Source organism: Typopeltis vanoorti, chromosome 3, assembly GCF_054136105.1.
Source record: "Typopeltis vanoorti isolate ZY-2024b chromosome 3, IOZ_Tvanoo_1.0, whole genome shotgun sequence".
Classification (NCBI taxonomy): domain Eukaryota; kingdom Metazoa; phylum Arthropoda; class Arachnida; order Uropygi; family Thelyphonidae; genus Typopeltis; species Typopeltis vanoorti.
This window is the reverse complement of record NC_143551.1, coordinates 58,684,206-58,709,995: the sequence shown is the minus strand read 5'-3', so window position 1 is coordinate 58,709,995 and position 25,790 is coordinate 58,684,206. Positions and strand designations below refer to the sequence as shown.

The 25,790-nt window shown below is 35.3% G+C and overlaps 1 protein-coding gene across 2 annotated transcripts in view; it reads left to right on the top strand.

The window, feature by feature from the left end:
• LOC150108178 (TNF receptor-associated factor 3-like) overlaps positions 1–25,790 on the top strand; it is a 396,437-nt gene that overhangs the window by 112,028 nt on the left and 258,619 nt on the right. The window contains exon 6 of one of the 2 annotated variants that reach the window (XM_090415632.1): positions 6,659–6,736. The exons of the other annotated variant lie outside the window; for it this stretch is intronic. Within the exon in view, the coding sequence (XP_090271758.1) occupies positions 6,659–6,736 (78 nt within the window). The remainder of the gene's footprint in view (positions 1–6,658; positions 6,737–25,790) is intronic. 2 annotated transcript variants of the gene reach the window in all.

The following is a 25,790-nucleotide window of genomic DNA, read 5'->3' as shown; positions in this document are numbered from 1 at the left end:
TCAAAGAAACATTTGTGAATAGGGAGGAGACATCAAAACTGACCATTACATCAGTGTGTGGATTGCAGAAGTTGGTTGATAGGAAAAAAAGAGGCTATATAATAGAAACATTTAAGTTGCTTAAAGAATTTTATAGGATTTATGCAGGAGAAATGTTTCGGCACTTGGCTAGATGGACTATAACGAGAGGTCATCTCTGGAAGTCAAATAAAGGTGTGGTTAGTATGGGTGTGAGGACTGGATTTTTGCTTGGAGAGTGGTGAATGAATGGAATGGGTTGCAAGAGTCAGTTGTGAGTGCCTGTTAACGGTTCAAGGAGAGGTATGAGATTGTGTGGATAGTTTGGATCTCCTGCAATGAGTCTTTGGACTCCATGGAGGCATCCATACAATAATAATAATAATAACCTTACTCACCTTTGGAGGCAGGCCATGGAAGGATTTGGGGTATCTCATGTAGTTGCTCTTGATATTTTCTCTCTCTCTCCCTCTCCTTTCCTTTTTGGTTGCTTGCCAGCTAACTCTCTTGTCATTCATTATGTGTCATGGTGGATGGTTCCTCCCTCATCTGATTTTTCATCTATGCCTGAGTACTCCAAGCTTTGTCTTTTACATCAGTGGTGCTTTTTTGCAGATGTCTGATCCTATTCATTGCTTTGGTAGTTATTATTAATAGCACATTTCTCCATCATTCACAGTACTATGTAGTATTCAGATGACTTCAGCTTCAAAAGCTTCAAGATCAGATGACTCAAGTTTCACTCCCACTTGAGAATGGCTAAAACACTGAAGGCTGGTGTTTTAGTCATTCTCAAGTGTTGGTGAAGATAGTTTAGTGAATTTTAATTATACCAAAACATACCCCTGCCTTATTTCCCTGAAGAAAGGCCATGCTTTACTCTCCTTCACTTTTGATAACACCTCTGCTCACCAACCAAGATCAGTTTTCTCTTCTTGTTCTGACTTTTACATTTAGCCTATCCTTGCATAAACACATTACATCCATAACCTTTTCATCCTCCAAATCTCCCTTAGATTAGGGAGAATCATATACAGTGATATTCTTGGACTTTGCAGAAATGTTTGATAAATTACCACATGATAAGTTGGTGTACAAGCTGCAGAGGACAGGAATAGATAGTATTGGTTAGGTGGATCAGAGATTAGCTCTCTGAATGATACTGGCAAGCTGTGTATGATGAAGCAGTGTCTCAAAAAAAAAAAGAGGGTAACTAGTGGTGTACCCCAGAGTTCTGTTCTTGGATCCCTGCTGTTTAATTTATTTGTAAATGATATATCATGTGGACTGAGTGGGGATCTTCAGTTGTTTGCTGATGATACAAAGTTCAGAAGAATTATAAGTAGCACTGCTGATGTTACTTCCCTTCAGGAAGATTTGAACAGACTTTTTACTTGGACAAAGGAGTGGGGTTGTAGTTTTAATATCAATAAGTGCAAGGTGTTGCATTTTGGAGTGCAGAAATATAAGGCTGTGTACTATATCGCTGGTGCCGTACTGCAGGAAGTGGATGAGATTGGAGATTTGGGAGTGAGGTTAACAGTAGACTGAAGTTTAGAGGGAATATTGCTAATGTTGTAAAGGCTGCACATCGTAGTGCTGTTATGATAAGAAGTACTCTAACATGTAAGGATAAGGAAGTGGTTGTGCCACTGAATAAGGCACTGATCAGACAACACTTGGACTATTGTGCTCAGTTCTGGTCACCTGGTTTTCAATGTGATGTGGAGACATTGGAGAGGGTCCAGAGATGAATGACTAAGACAATATTGGGAATTTGGGATGCTGGTTATAGAGAGAGGTTGAAGAAATATTGATTGCAGAGTTTGGTGAATAGGAGGAAGAGAAGTGATATGATAGAGACATTTAAGTTAGTGAGAGGATTTTATCGGATTAATCCAGATAGGATTATAAAAAGAGTAGAAGGCGAGAGGAGAAAAACCAGAGGCCATCTCTGAAAGTTATGCAAGAGTGTGGTGAAGAGCAGTCATGAGTAGATTTTTTACATGGAGAATTGCCAGTGAAAGGCACACATTACCAGAATGTGTTGTTAATGCAAGGAGTATTAAGGATTTTACTTTGTTGTAAAATCCTTTATGTTGTCGGTTGAATGAACCTCCCACGATGAGTCTGCCAACTCCATGAAGGGTGCAATAATAATAATAAAAAAGCTTGGTGTTCAAACATTACTTCTCTTCTACTCCTAACACTTTATGAATCCTAAATCCACCCTACCTTGAAATATTGCTTTTGCAGCTGGGGTGTTTTGCCAAAAACTCTTTTTGAATGCTAGATTGTAACCTGAAGTGCTGTTCAGTGATCCTTCTCTCATAGAATCGCTTCAATAGCTTTTCTATAGGTATTTTCCATTGGTACTGCTGCACTGTGCAGGCCACCACTATTCCTCTACTTCCTTCTAATCATGTATGAACACAGGCATCTGCTGGTCCACATTCATATACTCTTCAACTCCAAACCCACTGAACCAATTTCTCATCCTCTTCTTTCATTCTTTCCTTTGGAATAGCCCCATACTGTTTTTCCCAATGCACTCAACATCTAACTCTTAAAAAAACATTAACAGATTCCGTTCTTCTCTCTGATCACTTTCTCACACATCTTGAGACCTCTCGTGTGTGAGGTTGATATAAAAAAAAAAGTCACCAGAGTTCACTATGAAGATCAGCATGGGTTTGTAATGGGAAAGTCTGGCTATAGTAATATACAGAGTCCATCAAAAAAATGTATGCACACTTCAGCACAAGAAAAACCTGTATAAAAATTGTAATACTAAATTTATATAGACATCAAGGGATGAATACAAGTTACCTTTGACTTCCTCAATTACACAGGGTGCTCAAAGTGGTTTATCATTAGTGTCTAGACACTTATTATGGCGAACTACTGCTTGGGCAACATTCCCCAGATTGTCTAGTGGGATTGCTGCCCATGCCGTTTCAATTTCTTTCTGAAGGTCCACCAGTGTAGCGGGTTTTCTACGATACACTACATCCTTTAGAGATCCCAATAGGTAGAAGTCCAAAGGTGTTAAATCAGGAGAATGTGTGTGTGTGTGTGGGGGGGACTCAACTGCACCTCTTCATCCTATCCATTGTCCCTGCAAACTCTCATCGAGGTAAGCTTTCACATTTCTGTGGTGGTGTGCCATCTTGTTGGAAGAGAAATTGATCATTGCATAAATTGCATGAATGGCAGGTAAAATGAATGTGTGTAGCATGTCTAGGTACACTTGACCAGTAACAGTTCCTTCAAAGAAGAATGGTCCTATTAAACCACTAGATGACAATCCACACCAGACATTGAGTGTGTTCACATGAATGCCCTGATTTTCTGTAGCCCAGTAAACACAATTCACTGTTTTTCATTAAGCTTAAATTGTGCTTCATCAGACCAAACCATAATAAATTTAGTTTAATCCTTTATCCAAGTGTAAGCAAACAAAGTTTGCACCTGAAAATATCTTCAGGACTGAGGTAAGGTGGTACATCCCTTGGCAACTCGTAGCAAAGGTAGACCAAGCTCTCATCACCCCTTGTCTCATATCTTCCATAATGCAAAGCACATCTCCTTGCAGACATGTATACTGCCATGCATTAAGGGAAGGGTCACTACCTGGACCTGAAGATATTTTCAGGTGCAAACTTTGTTTAACGTGTGGACTGACTTATGTGTTCATCGAACATGTTGTTTATTATTTTAACAGTATATTAGAACACAGAAACTAAGTAAATAATTAATTTATTAACTTATTGCTGATATTTCGCTGGTGTTATAACCAGCATCTTCAGAGCACAAAAAAACACTGTTTGTCAGGACTGTTTCTAGGACTCTAGTAATATATGATACCTTTTTTTTTTTTTTTTCAGATAGAGGGCACCAAAATCAGGACTCTAGTCTTTGTGTTGCTGCTACAATTTTGTTTAAGTACACCATGTTGTTATAGTCTCACGTATTGTGACAAACAGTGTTTTTTTGTGCTCTGAAGATGTTGGTTATAACACCAGCGAAATATCAGCAATAAGTTAATAAATTAATTATTTACTTAGTTTCTGTGTTCTAATATACCGATAAAATAATAAACAGCAAACTTTGTTTGCTTACCCATGGATAAAGGATTAAACTGAATTTATTACAGTCTAACCAAGTGCAAAATAAACTTCCAACATCTTTCTCTAAATCCAGTGTACTTTAATAATAAGGTGGTACACTGGTTGGCAACTCGTATAGGTAGATATGACCTCCTCATTGCTTTTCCCTTAGTATCACCACCCTGGGTTTGCCTCCCACTGACGAGACCTCAATAAAGGTTGAAACTGGTCTGGATAGTGGCCCTTCCCTTAATGCATGGCAGTACACGTCTGCAAGGAGATGTGCTTTGCATTATGGGAGATACTGAGACAAGGAACGATGAGAGCTTGGACCACCTTTGCTATGAGTTGCCAAGGGATGTGCCACCTTACTTCAGTCCTGAAGATATTTTCAGGCACAAACTTTGTTTGCTTACACTTGGATAAAGGATTAAACTAAATTTATAATAGTCTAACCAAGTGTAAAATAAACTTCCAACAGACCAAACCATCTTCTTCATAAACTCCTCATTCTCATCTACCATGTGTTAAAACCATTCACAATACTGCATTCTTCGATTAGGATCGTCTTCATTCACTATGTAATAATCTTGGGATGTGAACTTTCCATTTAGCTGCTTTGAGAATGCACTGTATGCTTGCACTACTAACTCCTATCTCACATGCACATTGTGTGGTAGACTGTTTCAACACCATAGCCGAGGTGTTGCTATGGTGTTGTGCGAGGCCTCCTGGATCTTCCGTTGTGCACATCACACGGTACCACGGGTCTCAAACTTATCACGAATATGTGCAGTTGTCAGGCATGTTGTGTTGCCAACTCATGCCTCCTTTGTTGTTGAACCTCAATAATGTTCTCAAATTTGAAATACCACTTTAAAATGATCTTGCATTCCTCGAATGACAATCATGCCTCAGCCATTTTGTTGACTGTCCTACCGGTCACATGTTGATGCTAGTAATCATATGAGTAACGACATCTTTTGAGAGAACATCATACCACACATTGCTACCATAATTTGATCCAACTTCAAAAAAAGTCCATAGATGACATCTGTTAAAGTTTGTATACATTTTTTGGACGGACTCTGTATGTTGCATTTTTTGATAGAGAGGTGAGCATGCTGGCTAAGAGTGATATACAGTAGTATTTTTTGTGCTTTGCAAAGGCATTTGAGAGATTACTGGTTGGTTGGTGTTCATGGCATTTGAGAGATTACTGCAAGTTGGTATTCAAATCAGTTGAAATGGAGATGGATAATAGAGCCTTAGCAAAGGAAGGTAATGAATGAATGACATGAAACAGAGTTCTGCTCTTGAGCCAGTGTTACAGCTTATATTAATGATATTGTATGTGGTTTTAAGATATTCATTTGCATGTTGTTGTTGTTAAATTGCATTAGAATTATAAGAAATATGATGATTATGATTTCAAGTCCTTTCTGAAAGATTTAAAATTAGCTAGCTTGTAGTTTGTACAGAGAAGTATTTGGTGATTTAATGTTGTTAAGGCACTTCACTATCCAGTATTGTAATGCTGGGTGTTTGCAGAACTGTGCCTCTGGAAGTGGATGGCATTCAGGATCTGGTGAAATGATAGTCAGCAGGGATATGAAATTCTGGAAACGCAGTGCACGAGTCATAGAGACTACACGGTGTATTGGTACTATAGAGTAACAGACAAGATCTGTTGTATAAGACATTGATCACACCTTAATTAGACTATTGTGCCCAAATTTTGCCACTTTTTTGTTTTGTTTTAGAGTTTCCTTAAGAAACTCTAATGAGCTCAGAGATGAGTAATTAAGGTCTCCCAAACATTAGCTGTGAGGAGAAATTGAAGTGGCAGAGGAGGACTTTTAAGTTTATTGCAAAGATTTTATAAGATTAATATGGAAGTGTTTATTCTTTGAGTAGAGGAAGATATGATATTCCTGGAAGTTATATAACGTGTATGGTGACCAAAGGATAAATTTTGTGTGTGGAGAATGGTGGGCGAAGGGAATGCACTCAGCTGTGAGATAAGTCTTCATTTGGGCTATTTTACTAAGTAGATATGGTCACGTTATTCTACAGAGATGGAGATGCATTTGAAAAGATCCACTGAGAGTAACTAAGATGATATATGGACCCTGCAATTGTACATAGCAGGACAGTTTAAGGATCTTCAAAATTTGAAAAATAGAAAGTGCTATTTTGACAAAGTGCATTGTCAGATGGAGAAGGAACTTGGACCTCTATAAACTAAGGATGCAGTTAGGAAGCATGCGAGGTTCAGGTTCTTATAGTGTGTGATGTTTGTGTGGAATGAATGTCTGTTGGATGTTGTGAGTACATCTTGATGGAATGTGTTCGAGGAGAGATTTGAGAGGTATTTAGACATTATGTGAAATAGAAGCGAGCATTCCCCCCTGATGAATACTTTGACTCCTTTGGGGGTGCCCACATAATAATAATAATAATTTACAGAGGACATAAAGACATAATACTTATATGTCTTAATTTACTTTGAAAATTTTCTTTCGTTTCAGTTTAAACAACATTTAGAAGTGGAATGCTCATCTAGACCACATCAGTGTATTTTCTCTTTCTTGAAATGTGACTTTTCTGTAAGTATATGACAATAGTTCATATTGCATTATGTAGGTTTCTGCAGAGAAAGGACATTAGAATCACTATTTTTCAGTATTAAACCACACACAGAAAAAAGTTAAAACTGTTTTAATTCGACCGGTTTCATGAAAAAGACTTTGTTTCGTTTAATCAGGAAACTTAAAATTAATACTGAAAAATAGTGGTTCCAATAGTTTATATTATTAATACTCATAGATAGTCCTTATCCTAGAAAACTAATGCAGTCAAGCTTTATTAGTTTTCTCTAATGTACCTGTCATCTTTACAAATCCCAATCAGCGATATTACTTTTTTTTATAAAAATGAATTTCTTCTTAATTCTTCAATCTTTGTCTATGGCCATGGACTTGCAGTTTTCTTCTTTATTACAAGTTTTATATAGAAATTTTCAACTAGCTGCCTCTTTATTTTGCTATTTCAAACACATTAGTTTAGGTGCATTGATAATATATTCATTATTTGACTACACAGCTGCCAAACATTGAATATGTTCCTCAGTCACTGAAACAAGTAAGAGCATGTAAATTATATTTAACAAGAAATTATTATTGTTTTTATCCTTATTTTGCACAATTGTCAGTAAACAGAATTTTGAGCAGGAAATATCTTCACTATTAAGCCATTTATGTATAGAAAGCTATACACAAATGACTTCACATCAAGTTGCTCTTATCTCCCATAACACACAACATGTTCCTTCTTGGGTTTGTATAATTTCACGCATTATAATGAGAGTTGCTGTCCATATAATTGAGAACTTATCAGTGGATTTAGACCAGTGATATGCTGGAGCTGGCTCCTGCAAGCCACTCATTAAATTTTTCAAGAATTTTGTGAGCCGGTTGTTAAATGGACAGTGGCTATAAACTCTAGAGCAGCACACACTTCAACTCAGAATGGATATTTGGGTGATAAGTTTGTATATGGCAACATGGAAAATCCTGCCAAGGTGCTTATTTTAGCACTCTTTTCCTTTTCATCATCCTTCTGTTTCCTTTTCATCATCCTTCCATATGAAGCAGCCTGTGTAGGGATTATCTTTGCTAGCAATTTTATAGGAATATTTTTCAACAAACACCTGCCTTAATTTTGCCTGGGCTGCTGCTTCTTAAGATAATGACATTCCTATGCTCTATGTCTGTTAAAGATTTCTCATTTCTAGAATTGTTGTGAACCTAATAAGTTCATTACCCTAAGAAGAAGCAGCCCAGGCAAAATTCTCACAAAAGGAGAACCTGCCCTGTTATTTCCACATAGAGTGGGATGAGAAATAATTTAATAAGAGATTGTGTATTGGATTTAATTATGATAAATTTATTGGGAAAAGAGTTAATGGATTGGGATCCAACTTCATATGTCATATCATAGTTAAATCGCAACCACAGATTGGCTATACATATAACAAGTAGCTCACCTATTAGAGGACATAGGAGAGAATGGCTTAATTGTGAGTGAGCAGGAGGTATTTGAGGAAATACATAACTTTGATGTCAATAAGGTGATAGGATTTGATGACATCACCATGCATCTTAGGAAATTGGGGAACAGGGAGTAGCATGGCATGCCTTCTTAATGAGTCTTAAAACAGCACAGGTTTCAAATGAGTGGAAAGAAAGAAAGTGAAATTTTACTTCATAAAGGTGGTGGTGGTGATAAGACTGTGGCTACAAATTATAGGCCAATATTTATATCTGAAGATTGGTGAGAAGCAGGATACAGAAATGGGTTGATAACAGCAATATTCACTGTGGTTAGTATGGTTTGTTAAAGGGAGATCATATTTTCTAACTTCTGTACTATAACAAGGTAACAAATGTGTTGAAGAAGGGAGATGCATATACAGTGGTATACTTAGATTTTGCAAAAGCTTTTGATAGATAGCCACACAACGAGCTGTGAAATAAATTGAAACAGGCGGGATTGGATAACAGCGATCCAACTCAGAAGTCTGACTTGCTGTCAGATAGGTATCAGAAATTTGTATATGGGGGGTACAGTACTCTGAAAGAGTAAGGTTACTAGTGTTGTGCCACAGTGGTCAGTTTTGGAACCATTGTTGTTCAGTTTGCATATTAATGGTATTGGGATAGGTTTAACTGGTGATATGCAGCTGTTTGCAGATTATGTAAAATTGGCGAGAGCAATGCAGAGTCAAGCATATGTCATGGCCTTACAAGAGGACTTGAATAGATTGCATGAATGGGTAGGTAAGTGGAACTAACAGTTCAGTGTTGCAAAGTATAAGGTTTTGAAATTTGTTAAGCAACATGGGATGCAAAGTATACATCTGGGGGCAAACTTTAAAGGAGGTAGAAGAGATCTGGGAATGGTGGTGGACAAGGACCTGAAGTTCAGGGGTCACCTTGCACACGTTGTGAAGACATCACATTGGATCATGGCAGTGATGTGGAGGTGGACGCTCACATGCAGAAATAAAGAGGTTATGATGCCATTGTATAAGCCTTCATCACACTTCATATGGATTATTTTGCACAGATTTGGTCACCAGATTTTTCATAGTGACGAGGATATGTTAGAAAGGGTCCAGGGAAGATTTACAAAGGTGGTCGGTAGTCTTTGGAATGTGGAGTACGAGAACAGATTGAGAGAATGTAAATTGCAAAGCTTTGTGAATAGGAGCAGGAAGGGGGGGGGGATATGACTGAGACATATAAGCTGTCAGGGGATTGTTATCAGGTTGACATGGAAGAGATTTTTCATAGAATCGGAGAGGGGTGTAGAACAAGAGGCCCTTTCTTGAAACTGTACAAGGAGGGTGTGAGCAGAGGAGTGAGGAGTAGGTTCTTTGCATGGAGAGTGGCTGGTGAGCGGAATGCATTGCCTGAGTGTGTTGTGAATGTGGACACATTGAATCAGTTTAAAGCACAGTTGGATAAGCATTGTGTGCAGTAGTGTGTACGTCCCATTGGTTAAATTCAGCTGGGGCCAGGCTCAGGAACTTTTTTATGCACTGGGCCCAAAACATTTTTCTGTTTTGTGACTTTTCTCCCATTGCAGTAATTAAGCCTAAAGACAGCAATGGCAGGTTATTAAGAAGTGCATATGATTATTGCGGTATTAACAAAAGATTGTGTGATGGAAAGGTAAAAGCAAGCCGACAAGTGAGTTGAAATGCTAACTCTCTTCATCCGAATTCCAATAATATGTGAAACTGCCATAACAACATTCACTATATACATATTTCTTAATTTTAACACGTTTACAAATTTTAACACGTTCGGTTGAATTTTATTGCTGCTGAGCGAACTCACACACATCTAATTAATAACAATAGTTTTTAGTTAGGTACTGTGTTTGCTAGTGCAGCATATGGTTTTGCTTGAGTCTATACAGCATAGTTTCTGTATGAGGGGACATGTGATTCATTAGTTAGTGCTGTTTTTATTCCACCTGTCTCTAATTGCACTATTTGTTGAGAAATATATTACACAGAGTGCTTGTATTTTATTCAGTGACATAATAAAAGTACTTGTTTTTCTTGCCTCTGCAGTAAAGTGGCTATTGGGGAGGGCGTGTTGTTTACCACGAGAGCAAGTTACTATCGTCCTGACGTGAACGTGTTTAAGCTTTTTTCATGTGCATGGTATTGAAACTTTTTTAATTTCTTTTTTCAAAAAGTAAAATCAGGGGTGCAAGTTATATGTGAGGGCGAGTTATATTCTAATAAATACAGTATTCCAACTATGGATAAGTACATTGGTACCTTCTTTAAATGGAAAAAATAGCTCGGATGACAGTGATAATACAAAACGAGTTTTCAATGACAGTTTGTAATGTGTAGTTTCTGAAGAAAAAGAGGGGTCTGTAACGAATCAACAGAAACACAGAATTCCCATCATTGCAATGTGATAATATTAATATGCTGAATGAAAGGAAAGATTTGCTGACTTGCTGGACACTCGACCAGTGGATCACATTCAAAGGCAAATAAAATTGGTTATTTTGTAGGAACATTTTTCTGTTTTGTGACTTTTCTCCCTTTACGGTAATTATGCCTACATTATTGCGTTATTATTCAACAATTGTTTACAGTTTTGAATGTGTGTATAAAGTCAATATTAACAGTCGCCTGATTACGAACATGTGATGAAAGGGACAGGGAGGTTTGGAGCTTCCCAGGATAGCATCAAAAGGTAAATACAATTGGTTATTTTGTATAGAGCCCCGGAACTTATTTGTTTAGAATTTAACCATTGGTGCTGCCCACGATGAGTCTCTGACTTCATGGAGGTCAGATGTTAATAATAATAATAATAATAAGATAGTAGGACCAATGATATGTTGTTGCATGTTTGAGGGAACGTTCCAGGAAGTTTTGACCAGTGGAATGCATTGTCTGAGTGTGTTGTGAATGTAGATACATCGAATCATTTTAAGGCATGGTCGGATGAGCTTTGTCTGTGGTCTGACTCAGTGGAAGTCAGATGTGAATAATAATAATAACAACAACTATAAGATAATAATCAACACTAAACATGAAGATAATCTTCTTCAGTGGTAGACTGCTTCACATAGAAATGATGTAGGTGCATTTCAAATAAGAAATTGAACAATGAGACTTATTTGTGTTTGTGGTGTTCCACAGAAATAATAGTGTATCATAAAATTTACATTAAACAGCATAAGTAGCAAACCAAAGATCCAACAAAGAAACCAATGATGAGAATGTGCAAGAAAGTAGAAAAACATGGTGTCAAGTACTTCACTGGTTTTAACAACAGTTTTTTTTTTTAAACAAATTAAATTAAAAAAAAAGCCTAAAGGCAGGTTGTATGAGAACAATTTCCCATGTCGAGGATAACTTTAGTGTATCACTTCTATTTAGATTGAGACAATGAAGTATGGTCTCAAGTATGAAGTATGATATAACCTCAAGGGCTCACTTTAGTGAGTATGGGAATTGCAAACTCGAGGTGCCTGATACTGGGCTGTGCCTTACTTCATGTAATATACAGTTGTATATTATCTGTAGATGGATCCCTACTCTTCTTTCTTTCTTGTTCCTCTTTCTCCTTTCCCCCCAATGCTATTAGCGTAGTCGAGGACTAGGGGTGAATCTTTCCTATTATACTATGTTTTTTTTCCATCTCATGCAATGGGAGTCTGCTTTCCCTCCCAAGAGGCAGGTTTGGAGACCTTAAGGTGGCAGCCCCACCACTGAACTCACCCTGTGAAAGGTTGGTAGCCTTTCACAGGGTGAGTATCCAGGGGAAATTTCAAATTATTCGCAAAGCTCTGAATTAAAAAAATAGGATGAATTGAATTGGAATTGACCTGGCTAATGTAAAGGGACTTCTCTTTGTAAAATTAAAAGTAACTACTTGGAATGTCCATGGAATCTCACACAAAATTTATGAGCTAAATAGAGAACTAAAAAATAGAAACATTAATATAGCTGCAATAACTGAGACAAAAAAGAAAAAGAAGGGATCTCAAATTCTGGGAAGATTATGTCATGATCTTCTCCAGAGTTTCAGAAGACAAATGGGCTTCATCTCGGGTTGTAATCTGGATTAATAAAAAATGGAAAAACAAAATTTTGGATTATACTTGGGTATCAGACAGAATAATCAAAGTTAGAATGAAAATTATGAATCAAACATTCAATATTTTTGGAATTTATGCACCAGTAGATAGAAAAGAGGAAGGGACAGAAGAATTTTATGGAAACCTTCAGGAATGTATTGATGAAACAAATAAAAATGAGGCAATCATCTTGATGGAAGATTTCAATGTTAGAGTGGGAAGTAACCCAATAACAGGATGCATTGGATCAGAGGGAGAATCAGTAATCAATAACAATGGAATTTTATTAAGAGACTTCTGCATATTTAACAATCTAAAATTCAGCAACACGTTCTTCAGGCATAAAAATATACTTAAGTACACATGGGAAGCAAGAGGTGCAAAATCAATAATAGATTACATTATTATTAACAACAAACTAAATAATAATATGGATACAAGGGTTTTTAGAGGGAACAAAATTGATAGTGATCACGTGTTAGTTGAAAGCAGATTTGAATTCATAAAAAGAACCACATACTTCAAAAGAAAAAAAGATAATGAACCAACATCTAATAAACAGTTTAAAATTCACCTCCTAGAACAGGAGAGTATTAGAAACTTATATAAAAGCAGAATAAGAGATAAAATAAAACCAACCACAAACAATATTGACAGTGACTGGAAAAATATAAAAGAAACCACACTAAAAGCAGCAGAAGAAAGTTTAGGATACAAATCAAGGAAAAACAAAAAATGGCTCAGAACTTGGAATGATAACTTAAAGGAATTAATTGAAAGGAAAAAACAGCCTTTTAAAATCTATCTGCATAGAAAAAACACAGCTGACTATATACAATATAAGAAATTACGGGCTGAAGTCAGAAAGTTTTCCAGAAATATACACAGAAGATTGGAGTAAATATGTTAAATCATTAGAGCAGGATATCACTGGACCACAAAGAATAGGTTTTAAAATTTTCAGGCAACTACAAACAGCAGAAAATAACCAATTAAGAAATAATCTAATTTCTAAAGAGGATTGGATAGAACACTATAAAATATTGCGGAATGAAAAACAAGAAATAGAAAACAATGACAAAACTCACAAAATTGAAGATATCAATATACAGAAAAGTGCAGAAGAAATAGTAATGGAAGAATTAGAAAAAGAAATTAAAAACTCAAGAAATAAAAAAAAAAGCCTGGGCCTGGATGGAATATGCATTGAGCTCTTTAAATATGCAGACAATAGCTTAAAAGAAAACCTACTTAAACTCTTCAATAATATCTGGAAATATCAAAGATCCCAAAAGGGAAACTGGAGTGGTAATAAATATTCACAAAAAAGGTCCCAAGGACAAATGTGGAAATTAAAGAGGCATTACTCTTTTAATAACAGGTTCTAAACTATATGCAAACATCTTAAATAACAGACTAATTAAACGTGTCCAGACAGTTCATCACGACAATTCATCATGGGAAAATTGATTGCCAACAATTCATCGCAGGACAATTCATCGTGGAGAAAATTCATTGCAGAGACTATTAATCACGAGGAAAATTCACCGAGGAGACCATTCATTGCGAGGAAAAGTAATTGGATATATGTGAAAAAAATTTCCCATATAAGAAATATTTAAAAAAATATTTTTTTTAAATATTTTTAAAAAATTTAAGAAATATTTTAATGAATTCAGAAATATTTTTTAAAACATTTAAGAAATATTTTATATATTATTTAATATTTCGATTATATTTAGCTTTTTGAAAATTTTTATTTGGTATAAAGTTATTCATCGCTGATATATGTGGAAAAAAAAAAGAAATATTTTAAAAAATATTTTTTATAAAAAATTAAAAAATTTAAGAAATATTTTTTATAAAAAATAATTTGAGACATATTTAAAAAAACATTAGGAAATAGCCAGCCTTGTTGGCCGAGTGGATAGCATATCTGCTCTCCAGACAAATGCTGAGGGTTCGCATACCGTCGTGGACATGGATATTTGTGATCGTCTGTGAAAATATGAGATGATCGGCGACGGATTGCGTTGCTGTAGTTGCAGTCAGTTGGTGATCGAATCTTGAAGAGAGAGAGTTCTAGACCAGGTGCCTTCGCTTGATGAGTACTTAGACTCCCTGGAGGTGTCAAATAATAATATTTCGATTATACGAGTGTGGTCTAAAACATTCTCGGCCTCGACCATAGATGGTAACGCTATCGGCACAATTTTTTTTCTAAGTTGGTGCATCTATGTGAAATTGCAAGTCATTCTATCAAGTAGTTTGTTTTATACAGCTGTCTGAAGCAAAAGGGTTGTATGTTATGTATCCCTTGAAATGGATAAAATTGAGTATCGTGCAGTTATAAAATTCTTTGTAAAAGAAGGTTTAACACCAAAAGAAATTCATTCAAAGTTCATAAAAGTTTATGGGCACACTCTTCTCCTTCATTTTTGACAATTAAGAAATGGACTGCCAGTTTAGACGTGGCTGTACCAACCTTGAAGATGATCCACGTGAAGGACGTCCAAAAAGTGTAACAACACCACAAATCATTGATCAAGTGCACGATATGGTATTGGATGACCGGCGAGTCAAAGTGCTTGAAATTGCTGAGACTATAGGCATTTCAAAAGAATGTGTAGGATATATTTTGCATCCTTTCTTTTAGTGTTGCACAGTGATCAGCATTCATTTTAGAAATTATGGACTTTACAACCATATTATAAATAACTCTTTTAATTTCCCAACATTTCGATCATCATATTAAGATCATCATCTGGAGTATATACAAATATACAAGGACAAGCTCAGTTACATTACACACAGTAAGCTAAAGAAACAATGATTTACCAGTTATTCTACTGGCATGACCTCTAGTAAAAAAAAAAAAAAAATACAAATTTATTAATTATTTAGAAACTAGAATCAAAGCTAAATTCTATTTAAGATAACATGAGAAAAACATTCTTTCTTATAGTCTTCTTTCAGTAACAATGATGTCCTATTTTTAACATTACAATTGTTATTTTAGATTTAGGATTCTCGATTACCTATAGTCCTGTTTATAGTTAACACTTCATGTTATCTTAAATTCTTGTCGGTAGAATATGTGCCTTCCATATGCTTGGGATTTTCCGACCCTCATTATTGTTCAGATTGGGGTGGTTGATAAGAATCTCACAGGCTTTCTTAAATTTTTGGTGTGATGTAAACAACTGGTGCTTTTCCAGTCAATTCTATGTAAAGTGTTCAGGGCATGATCAGAAAGGCCAGCTTCACCATAGTTATTATATTTAATGTGTCATTTATGTTCCTTTTGTCTGATAGGAATTGTGCATCCTGTTTCCCCTATATATGGTATATTACAGGTGCAATAAATACGGTATACCCCAGGGTTGGCCAGCAGAGGGAGTGGGTCTTTGGATGAGTTGAATAAGCTTTTTAATTTTGCAGGAGGTTTAAAGGTGGCTTTAAGGTTGTATTTTTATAGTATTCTGTTTATTTTATCTGATGTCCCTTTAATGTAAGGAATGGTTATAGTTTTATTGTAGTCTGGTTTATCTTTAATTTTTATTGGGGTCTTGTAGAGAATTTTGTTAATAGTGTTTTGACTGTAACCATTTTTTAGAAAAGTATTGCTGATAACTTTAAACTTGTCTTTCAGAGCAGATCTAGAACTAGGGGTCATTAATACTCTAAAAAACAGGGCTTTGAAGATCTGCTCCAATAAACAGCAAATCAAAAACCCAGATGAAAATCCCTGAACAGTGCTGAGCATTTTAATAAAAATAAAACTGATTTTGTGCATTGATTTATTACTATGGATGAGACTTGGATTCACCATTACACACCACAATCCAAACAGCAGTTAAAACAGTGGAGAGAAGTCAGTTGTTCAGTGCAAAAGAAGACAAAGTCAGTTTCATTAGCAGGAAAGGTCATGCCATCGGTGTTTTTTGATGCTGTTTATTAATTATCTTGAAAAGGGTAAAACAATAACCGGGGAATATTATTCCGATCTTTTAACCACACTAGATGAAAAAATTCATGAGATAAGACCTAGTTTTTACAGAAGAAAAATATTATCTCTCATCAAATAATGCACCTGCCCACTATCTTTTCCTAAAACTAAAAATTTCTTCCTCACTGCATCTGCAAAATACCCCTCTACAGCTGCAATCACCTCTTGATTCTTCGAATCAAGAGGTGATTGCAGCTGTAAAGGAGTATTTTGCAGATCTTACTGAGAACCACTACAGGGACTGGATAATAGTGCTGGAGCATCACTGGAATAAATGTATTAGTCTTAAGGGAGATTATGTTGAAAAATAAAAATAATTTAGAAATTATAAATTCGTTTTTTCATTGTTCGGCCGAGAACTTTTCAGACCACCCTCGTATATATATACGAGTATCACATCTGGATGGGTGTCTAAGTGCACAGAAATATAATGAATGGTCTGCAGAATAATAATAATAATAATTATTATTATTATTATTATTACGGGTATCTCCATGGAGTCAGTAGACTCATCGTGGGAGACCCAAATTAGCAAAACAATATCTGTCATATCTCTTCTTGAATTCATTTACAAACAAAGAGCTCACAACTAATCAGGCAATGAATTCCACTCTTACACCACCCTCCAGACAAAAACCTTGTTCTCACACCCTTGTTAACCATACTCTTCTTTAATTTCCAGGGATGACCTCTTGTTCTTCCATCACTATCACACAGCTGAAACATTTCCCCTGCATCAATCCTATAAAAACCTTTCAGTAATTTAAACGTTTCTATCATATTCCCTCTTCTCTGCCTATCAACCAACCTCTGCAATTCACAAGCTCTCAATCTATCAATGTAGGGAGCATTTTTTACATCACTCACCAACTTAGTCACTTTTCTCTGAACCCTCTCCACAGCCTCCTCATCTCCAAGGAATCCAGGTGACAAGACCCGAGCACAGTAATCCAAATGTGGAAGTATCAACGCTTTATAAAGGGGAATAATAACCTCTTTATCTCTGGATGTTAGTGTGTTCCTCAACAACCAAGTAATCCTATGTGCAATCTTGGACACCTTAGCAATGTGTCCCCTGAACTTCATCTCCCTACCAAAAGTATTCTTAAAAGTATTTAAGTATTCTTAAATGTGATGCCCTTTCTCCATATACCTATTCCAGTTTTGTAAATATTAATATTTCCTCAGCAAAACCTGCAGTATTTAAGTAATAAAAAATATTTACAACTTTTTAAGATGAAACAGAAATGAGGAATCTCACCGATCAATAATATATTACTCTCATTGTATAAAAATAATAATATGAAAATCTAATTAAAATCTAAACAAATAATACATAAATACATAAAAACTATATTTTCTGAAATTTATCTTGCACTGCATTTACTTTTCATATATTGGTATCAGTGCAATATCATTTCAGTTTTCTAGCGAATAATCCTTCCAACGAATTTTTTCCGCAATGAATTTTCCCAGCGTAAAATTTTCCAATAGATTAATTTTCCCCTGTGATGAATTTTCCCTGCGATGGATTTTCCCGCGATGAATTGTCCATGAACCCTAATTAAATATACAGAAAATTATTTAGAAGAGGAACAGTGTGGTTTTAGAAGAGGGAGAGGATGCACAGATGCCTCTTTCACAATCCAACAGATCATAGAAAAAAGAAAAGAATTTAACCTGCCCACTTTTCTTCTATTTATGGACTACAAAAAGGCATATGATAACTTGAACAGAAATCTACTCCAGAAAATATTACAAGATGATAAAATGCCTCCTAAATTATACACGTGGATAGGTTTATGTGTTCTTCAGACATTTTTGTAATAGATTTCATGGTTTGATATGAATACAGATGGATAAGAAAATAACTATTTATTAACTTAAAAGCTAATATTTCGCTGGTATTATATCCAGCATCTTCAGAGCACACAACACAAAGTTTGTTACAAATGTAAAACATACTCCAAACCTTAACAAGTATGGCTGTATAAATCTACCAAAGATTTGGGAGACAGTCATCTTAAGACCAAATTAATATTTATTACTTTTATTTTATTTCATTTTTTCAAACTTTCTAAGACTATCTATCATTTGGACTACTATTTTAAAACTTTGAATTTTTATTTATTTATTTATTTTTTTTTAAACCTAGATGGCGCCATATTAGGACTTTAGTCTTGTGTTGCATGCTGCAATTACTTTTATTAGCCCCACTGTTACACTGGATTGTGGTTGTTTTGCATTTGTAACAAACTTTGTGTTGTGTGCTCTGAAGATGCTGGATATAATACCAGTGAAATATTAGCTTTTAAGTTAATAAATAGTTATTTTCTTATCCATCTGTGTTCATATGAAACTGTGAAATCTATTACAAAACCTCCTAAATTAATTAAAGCAATAAAAAGTCTATACAGAGAAACAAAAATTTGCATCAAATTTGCAGATGGAACATTATCAGAACCTATAACTATAAATAAAGGAGTAAGACAAGGTTGGATTGTAGCTTATCTCCAATCCTATTCAACATTTATATAAACAGAATCCTAAAAGAATGGAAAACAACTGTCAAAGATGGAATTAAACTAACAAATAATAAACAGCTAAATACAATACTTTATGCAGATATCAAATACTAATTTCTAATTCAGAAGATAAACTCCAAATTGCAACTAACCATCTAAATGAAATAGTAAAAAAATTTAAAATGAGAATCTCTAAAACAAAAGCTATGGCAATGTATACAGAAAATCTCTAAAACAAAAGCTATGGCAATGTGTGGAAACATCATTCAAAATGTCAAAATTATGCTTAACAATAAATAATAGAACAAGTTACAGAATTCAGATACTTAGGAAATATAATCTTGCAATACAATACTGATTCACACAATTAGAATCAAGACTACAAATTTACAATAGAATGAATGGCATAATTAAAAGAAATTTTGGAAAACAAATGATAAAGAAACTCAATTAAGATTACATAATATGACCTGTAAATCATCTCTCAAATTTGGAAGTGAAACTTGGATTCTAAAACAAAGAAACAGACAAAGATTAGAAGCTATGCATATGAAGTTTCTAAGACCTTTCCTGGGACTCGCTAGATTAGATAAAAAGAAAAACACAGAAATAAGAGAACAATTAGATACAAAACAAGTTACAGAATTCAGAGAATAGTAGCAAAATTGGCTACACCACATAGAAAGAATGAATAGCAATAGGATTCCCAAACTAGCATATAAATATAAACCTATAGGAAGAAGAAGAGATCGCGGACATCCAAGACTAAGATGGAAAGCCCAACTTCATCTGCAGAGCTGGAATAGGACATAAAAAGCCTATACCCGAATTGCTCAGACAACGACAATGAAATATGGCTTCACAACTTTCTTTGTATAATGGATATTGCCATCCATATATCAAGGATATTTTAAATGATCACCAAACTACTTAGATCTGTTGGGTTCAATGTGGCTTTTCATCTGATTAATAAACTCTTCTAACTTTCTGGCTCTTCAAAGGATAAGCTTCTGTCTCTAGCCTGTTCTTCCACTGTTTATCAGATAACCTGCATTTCTGGGATATCTTACTTTGGCCAAACTGTAAGATCTGCAATTATTTGTCATTTCCATGAGGTTGGCAGCCTTTTTTTGAAGTTTTTGTGTGTCGTGGAACTCAAGCTCACATTCTGTTTTTCAAACGCACTACTGTCTTTTGTACTTGTTCTGTTAATACAATTTTAAGTCTCTGTAATTTTTTTTATATATTTCTTTGATTGTGATACCTGAAGATGTTGATCAATTAAACGAAACTAGTAAACTAGTAGTATCTTTTCAAATAAACCATGTCATCTCTTTATCTCTCGGTATCAGTCATTAAAACTTTTTAATATATATATATTGGAAATGTTCAATGAGTATTTCATTAGTGTATTTCATGTGGGGGGGGGGGGCTAAGAGTAGTGTTGAATAGTAATAGGAAGGAGGACAGAAGATTGACAGTTCAAGAATGGGATGTGTTTAGAATATTAAACTAACCGTGATGTTAATATGCTTGTGGGACTTATGAGGAATATCATCACTTATATTACAGGAATGTAAAAAGAGGTAGCAATGTCCTTGACTTGGCTGTTCCACAGAGGTGTCAGAATAGTGGAAAGAAGTTGAAATAATGTCACTGTATAAGGGAGAATCCAATTCAGTTTTGTCAGACTATAGGTCAGTGTGTCTATCAGGTGTAATGGTGAAGGTGTTGAGAGGGTGGTTAGAGACAGAATACTAACCTGAATTAATGAGAATGGAAATCTTTCAAGAGACCAGCATGAGCATGTTATAGGGAGATCATGCTTTAGTAACTTAGTTACATTTTATAATAGGGTGACTAGTGTATTGGATGGAGAAGATGCTTATAAAGTGATTTATTTGGATTTTATTGAAGCATTTGTTTGAGTACTGCATGATACACTACTGTTGAAATTGAGCAGGATGGGAATGGATAGTTTTGATAGTTTGGTTATAAAGCTGGTTGACTAATAGGAGCAGTAGTTTGTGTGTGGAGATGCAGTATCCCAAAAAAGAAGGTGATTAGTGGGATACCACAGGTGTTCTGGTACCAGTGTTGTTTAACTTGTATGTCAATGATATATGCTGGTGGTGCTAAATTAGGAAGAGTAGTGACAGGAAGTTCTAATGTGTTGTTGTTACAAGAAGATTTGAATAGGTTGGTATTTTGGGCTGAAGATTGAGGATGGTATTTCAATGTTGTTAAGTGTAAAGTTATGCACTTTGGCTAGAGAAGATGGAATTATGTTTACCATATTGGAGGAACTTTCCTTCAAGAGATGGAGGAGCAAAGGATTTGAGGATCATGATGGATAGGGAAATGTAGTTTAGGGAACACAATGACAAAGTTGTAAGGATTACCCATAAAATTACTACTATAATGGGTTAGTATTTGGGGTGCTTAAGGGTCAAAGCTATATAACTGAGAGGAGAACTCCACATTACCTTTAAAGAAATGTGGAGAACCAATCAGAGCTTCTGACCTAATGCTCAATCCTCACCTTCTCGTGGTGCACCCTGTTAGGTATCTACCTAGATACTGAATGAACTAGAATGGGCTTGCAATTTGAGATTTATCCGACCAAATTGTATTCTTATTAGCTTAAACCAAAATATCAAATGATGGTACAGCATGACAGAATTTCATGCCGGCTGGGGGTGTCGCCCAGTTAAACAAGACTCCCGTTGTTTTTGCCAGTGAACCACGGCAAACAGCAAAAAGTCAGCTACTGGAACAAAACCATAAAACCCACCCCAACTCAACATCACCACAGTTCAAGATCGGTATTATAAACATAAGAAGCCTGAATGGCAAAGAAATGGAGCTAGCTGAGGAATTGGATAAGTAGCAGATCGACATAATACGGCTGACTGAAACAAAAAAGGCAAAAACTGGTGAGATCTTTCTGAGCAATAAATACAAAATGTTATATTCATCAATGACAATCAAGGAAAAGGAGTAGCCATAGTATTCAACACTAAATACGAGGCTAATCTTGAATGGCAAGCAATTTCAAGTAGACTAATGTGGGCAAATATGAGAATGGGGAACTGGATAATGAGATTTATTTATGCCTATGGTCCCACAGAAGGTTCCACTAAGGTAGAAGTGGAGGAATTTTTTGAAGCTTTAGATTAAGCATTTCACACAATGAAAAGGGAACAGTTGGTCCTTGTTTAGGATCTAAATAGCAGAGTAGGAAATAATTGTCAAAAATATTTGGGGAAAATTTGGAGAAAAGAGCAAAACTAATAATAATAATGGAAAATACCTAACAGATTTCTGCTCAGGACATGGACTGATTATTACTTACACAATGTTCCAACATAAATATGTGCACAAATTCACATGGAGAGAAGAGGCAAGAAATAAGAAAAGTCTCATTGACTATGTTATTGTTGATAGTGATATTTTCCCCCCTGGTGAAAGACACCAGAGTGTACAGAGGATTTGAAATTGGAAGTTATCACTATTTAGTCTTGAGCAGGATAAAATTGAATTTCATATTGAAAAGAATAACATGTAAGAAAGTTTTAAAGTGAATAAAAGTTGAGCAGTTATCAGATGTGAACTATAGACTTCAATTATGTTTGTCTATTTTACACAAACACAACCGAAGAAAAAAATGAAAGAGTTTGAGAACAGAAACCAAACCTTGAAGATTCAGTGGCAAGCCCTGAATTAAACACTGATTCATTCAGCCAGAGAGGCATGTGGTGAGGTTGTCTGCAAGTATAGAAAAATCAGCACTCCATGGTGGACACAGGAAGTTAAAGAGGCAGTGAAAGAAAAGAAGAAAGTCTCTTTAACTTCCTGTGTCCACCATGGAATGCTGATTTTTCTATACTTGCAGACAACCTCACCATGTTCCTCTCTGGCTGAATGAATCAGTGTGTTCTTCAGGGTTTGCCACTGAATCTGCAAGGTGTAAAATACACAAACATAATTGAAATCTACAGTTCACATCTGAGAGCTGCTCAACTTTTATTCACTTTAAAACTTTCTTATATGTTATTGAAGAACATGTAAGAAGAACATCTTACATGTTACCAAAGTCCTCCCAAGACGTTTGTTTAGCTAGTTTTACACAGTGTTTAGCTTTCTTACATTTGTCTCTGTATTCTCTGAGAGCACAAGCTGACTTATTTGCCATGAACTCTCAGAGAATACAGAGACAAATGTAAACACTGTGTAAAACTAGCTAAACAAAAGTTTTGGGAGGACTTTGGTAAGAACATAGAAAATAAATATCAAGAAGGTGGTAAGATATTCTTGACGTTATTGGAGAAGCTCAGAAATGGAGGAAAGAGTGCTGTAAAAGGAATTAGAGATGATAAAGGTGACATGAAAACAGAAGAAAAAGATATCCTTGAAGTATGGAGTAATTACTTTGAAAAATTGCTAAATGAAACAAGCAGTGATGACAGCATAGTGGTAAAATACACTGACCAGGCATGCAGTCAGGAATACATATCCATACTTGAAATAGAAAAAGTCATCAAAAGCCTGAAATGTGGAAAGGCAGCAGGAGAAGATGATATTTGACCAGAAATGCTCAAGTATGGAGGTCTAAAGTCGCACAGTGGCTGCACTGCATAGTTCAATAGACCTGGACATAGAAAACTGACATAATGATTTAATGATTTAACATTAAAACTGACACCAGATTTAATGTTAAATCTGGTGTCAAAAAAGGATGTATGTTATCCCCTCTGTTACTGATTATCTATATAGATCACATTATGAAGTTAAGTGGTATTAAACTTGATATCAAAATAGGAAATGTTAATCTCAGTGCAGCCACTGTATGACTTGCTTTATGCAGACGATGTTATACTTTTAAATAAATCTGCTACAAGTCTGCAAGATTCCTTGACTAAATTGAATAACTGTTGTAGTAGATATGGTATGAAGGTCAAAGACAGTGAAAATAGGCAGACACATTGAAAATATTAACTGAATTGTGAATAGAGAACCTATAGAAGAAGTAAAACATTTCAGCTACTTGGGCAAGATTTTTAGTGAAGATGGTAAATTAAATATGGAAATAGACAACAGAATCAACAAAGCTGGTATGGTAGGCAGTCAACCTGAATAAATTTATATGGAATAAGAGAGAAATTAGTTGTATACGGGAATGTGTTCAAACCAATTTTTAACTTATGGATCTGAGAGCTGGGCGAGAAGTAAAACACTTGACCAAAGACTATTTGCAGAAATGAGAGTCCTGAAAAAGATTATAGGCATGAACAGATGGCATCAATGGCAATATCATATTAAAAATGAGGATATTAGCATTAAAAAGACAAAGACAATGAAAATAGGCAGAATCATTGAAAATGTCAACTGTGTTCTGAATGAAGAACCTGTGGAACAAGTAAAACATTTCAGCTGCTTAGGTACAATTTTTACTGAAGATGGTAAATTAAATATAGAAATAGGCAACAGAATCAGCAAAGCTGGTATGGTAGGAAGTCAATTGAATAAATTCATATGGAATAAGAGAGAAATTAGTCGGAACACTAAATTGAACACTATACAAGACAGTGTTCAAACCAGTTTTAACTTATGGATCTGAGAGTTGGGTCAGAAGTAAAACACTTGACCAAAGACTAGAGCCTACAGATATGAGAGTCCTGAGAAAGATTATAGGCATGAACAGATGGCATCAATGGTGATATCATATTAAAAACAAGGATATTAGGAAAGAACTTGCTACTGTCAGCATCCAGGAATGTGTTAGCAGAGCTAATCTGAGGTGGTATGGTCACTTATACAGAATGGAAAGGAAAGATTAGCAAAACAAGTGTTCTCTGCCAGGTTGGTAGGAAAAAGACCCAGAGAAAGACTTAGATATAGGTGGATTGATACAGTAAAAAGTGCTTTAGAAGATAGAAATATAAGATCTGATATAATGTTGGAATCTTGACATCTAACATACTGATTTGGAGGAAAATTGTAGATAGGAAGTTAGTAATGATGTAAATTTTTTATTGTAGTACTATCATATCCTGTACACCCCTTGAGGGTATATATCAGGAATTTGATGATGATGTGAAGAATACTGACGTGTACAGATAAAGAGGTAATAGTTTCAGTGTATTACTACTAAAAGCTCTTCTCCCTTTCTATTCCCTCTATCCCTATGGCTATATTGCTCACTGGCTGCAATAGTGGCACAACTCAAAATTCATAATTTTTGAGTTAATGCATCATTTTGCATGCTAACTGTAATAGTGACATAATCGAAAAATCGTAGTTCTGAGATAATGAGAAAAATTTTTCTTTTAAAATTAGTATATTTAGAATCGAGGAAATTATGTACATTAACTCAAAAATTAAGAATTTTGAAGTTGTGCTACTTTGTAGCCACTGAGCAATATTCATCCTCTGTGAACCAATTCTCACTAATGCCTATTAACTTTTGAACAAGTTGACCTAATGGATGTCAAAAACTACCTTATTCCAGATACATCTGGCATGAGTATTCATAAACTGTAATACCCACTTCATCCTGCAACCTCGCTTACACCTTGTGTTGATTATCCCACTAAATTTCAGAACCTGGGGAACTACATTCAGCATCACGTGATCATTCTTCCATTTACTTGCCTCAATATTCTCCCCTTTCTCCTTTCAAAAAAAAGTCTCCTTGACACTGCACTTTTGAACTCTCACTGAAAATTTCTCAAGATGTCTAAACTCTAAATACATTCAAATGTAAACTCATCATCATCATCATCAAATTCCTGCCATGTACTCTCAAGAGGGTGTACAGGATGTGATAGTACTACATAAAAAACTTACATCATCATTACTAACTTCCTATCTACAATTTTCCTCCAAATCAGTCTGTTACTTGTCAAGACTCTAACATTATCAGATCTTATATTTCTATAGTCTAAG